The following is a 2,005-nucleotide window of genomic DNA, read 5'->3' on the forward strand; positions in this document are numbered from 1 at the left end:
AATTAATAATGATATAGTATACTTTATTGTTGTATTAAATGCTGAAATATCCAAAATGGGGAAGCTGTTGGATTTTGAGCATAATTTTTTTTGAGATTTTAGTTTTTGCTTTCCCATTTTAGATAAATTTTGGAGAAGCTGTTGGAGATGCTCTTAGAGTTTATCTCAGTTAATGCAGTTAATAATTTATTTACTATGAAAGTGCGGTAGGTTTGAATTATTCTAGTCCATGTCCACGTTGTTTAGTTAGTGTCAAACGTGGGGTGTTATTTGTTTTATCTCTTCCCTTGTAAGGCTTTTTAAGCCAACAATTTGCAGTTGAATTGAATAAGAACATTCTACCGGATATTGCAGTATTGTGGGTGCTAGAGTGTTTACATTCAACAAAAGTCCAGGACATTTTGGCATTATTGTCACATACACCTAAACAGTGAAGATAGAAACTAGTTTAACTTTTCTCAGTAAATATGCAGGCAATCAAAGTACTATAACAGATATGTGAGCAGTAATGCGTAGCGATATAAAACAGATTAATTGTACTGAGACCATCAGTGCAATTCATATATATAATTCATATGTAAGTTTTAAGATGACAAAAGGAAATAGCATTTGCAAATGGCAAGTGCCTAGCATGCTCTAGATGAACAAAAACAGTCAAGAGCTTCTTACGCCATACAATTCCCTTAAGGTCACAATTGCCGGCTGAAAACCAGTTCTCAATGGTACAACTTGAACTGCTCGCAGATTTTGTGCATTACCATTCTTCGGTTTGGATATTGCCATCTTAAACATCTCTCCCTCCAAAATTCTACTAGCATTAGTTGCTGCATCAAACACCCCAAAAGCCATAAGACAAGTATAACTAATAGAGCAACCCAACAACCACTAGTATGCCGTAGCAGTTGAAATTTAAACAGATTCCGCAAAGGATTCAATTCCAATTCAAAACTTCTTCAAGTACTGATGATCAATAAGCCAAATTGACAATACTTGATTCAGTTTTTCACCATCCCCTAAACCTCTAAAGAGAATAGCACATTCCATTTGATCAGAAAAGCAAAAGAACTCAAGTTGCGCGTCATAGTCATACATTGAGACAGTTTCATATGTACAATGAGTAATGAGTCAGAAGATTTGAGGTTCCATACCAGCAAACGGGTGAAATTTCGCAAAGTCGAAAAACTCATCAGCAGAGCAACCAAAGAGGACCTTGGCCACCCTATCAAAGCATATCACAGTGAACACCTTGCTATCCGAAGCAACTGACATCTGCCCAAAACAACACACTATCAAAAATCTTGAAAAATAAAAACCAAATGAAGAATGCAAACAGAAAGTGAAGAAAAGTGAGAAACAGACGAGAACGCGAAAGAAGCGTTTAGTGCGAGGAAAGCGGGGGTTGAAAGCGGAGGGTTTGCAGTATCTGCAAAGGGAAGATGGGTTGTCAGGGAGAGTCCTCTCGCAGAGGGAGCATGCTCTGTAGGAGAAGTCAGTGTGGTCTATTGCTACAAGTGTGCACATCATCGTCGTTGGCTCTTTGGCTTCCATCACTCGCTGCCGGAGACTCATAATTCAGTCAATTCACATATGTTACATAGAGTTTGGGGAAATTTTAAAACAAAAAATGGGAGAATTTTGGGTTTATGAATTTTATTTTGACACATTATTTTAAAGTTGTTAGAGTTTGGTCCCTCCTGGCCTTTTGAATGGTCAAACTAGGGCTAGTTCGGTTTTGTCGTGATTTTAGACTAAAATTGTTGTTTTTGGACTTTGAAAATAATCAGCTGTAAATAAAAATAGTTTTATGTTTGGTAAATATTAATTTTAAAAGTGGTGTTAAGACAAAATATATTAATTTTTAGTGTTTTTAATGACAGCAGCTTCTAAAAGTAATATAGGGTTTGCATCCAAAATCAATTAGCAATGGATGGAGTGGCCCGAACCAAAGTCACATATTCCCGATGTGGATTTATATCTCAGCACACCCCCACACATGTGTGTTTGC

At 36.8% G+C, this 2,005-nt stretch overlaps 1 protein-coding gene across 1 annotated transcript; it reads right to left on the reverse strand.

Annotated features, from left to right (window-relative positions):
• Positions 1 to 500: 500 nt before the first annotated feature.
• On the reverse strand, positions 501 to 1,587 carry LOC101296825. The gene is made up of 3 exons (XM_004290549.1): positions 1,360 to 1,587; positions 1,149 to 1,269; positions 501 to 824 (listed from the first exon to the last, which is right to left on the reverse strand). Exons 1-3 carry the CDS (start codon positions 1,567 to 1,569, stop codon positions 655 to 657), a joined length of 501 nt encoding a protein of 166 aa, XP_004290597.1. The 5' UTR covers positions 1,570 to 1,587; the 3' UTR covers positions 501 to 654.
• Positions 1,588 to 2,005: the final 418 nt, after the last annotated feature.

Source organism: Fragaria vesca, linkage group LG2, assembly GCF_000184155.1.
Source record: "Fragaria vesca subsp. vesca linkage group LG2, FraVesHawaii_1.0, whole genome shotgun sequence".
NCBI classification, from domain to species: Eukaryota; Viridiplantae; Streptophyta; class Magnoliopsida; order Rosales; family Rosaceae; genus Fragaria; species Fragaria vesca.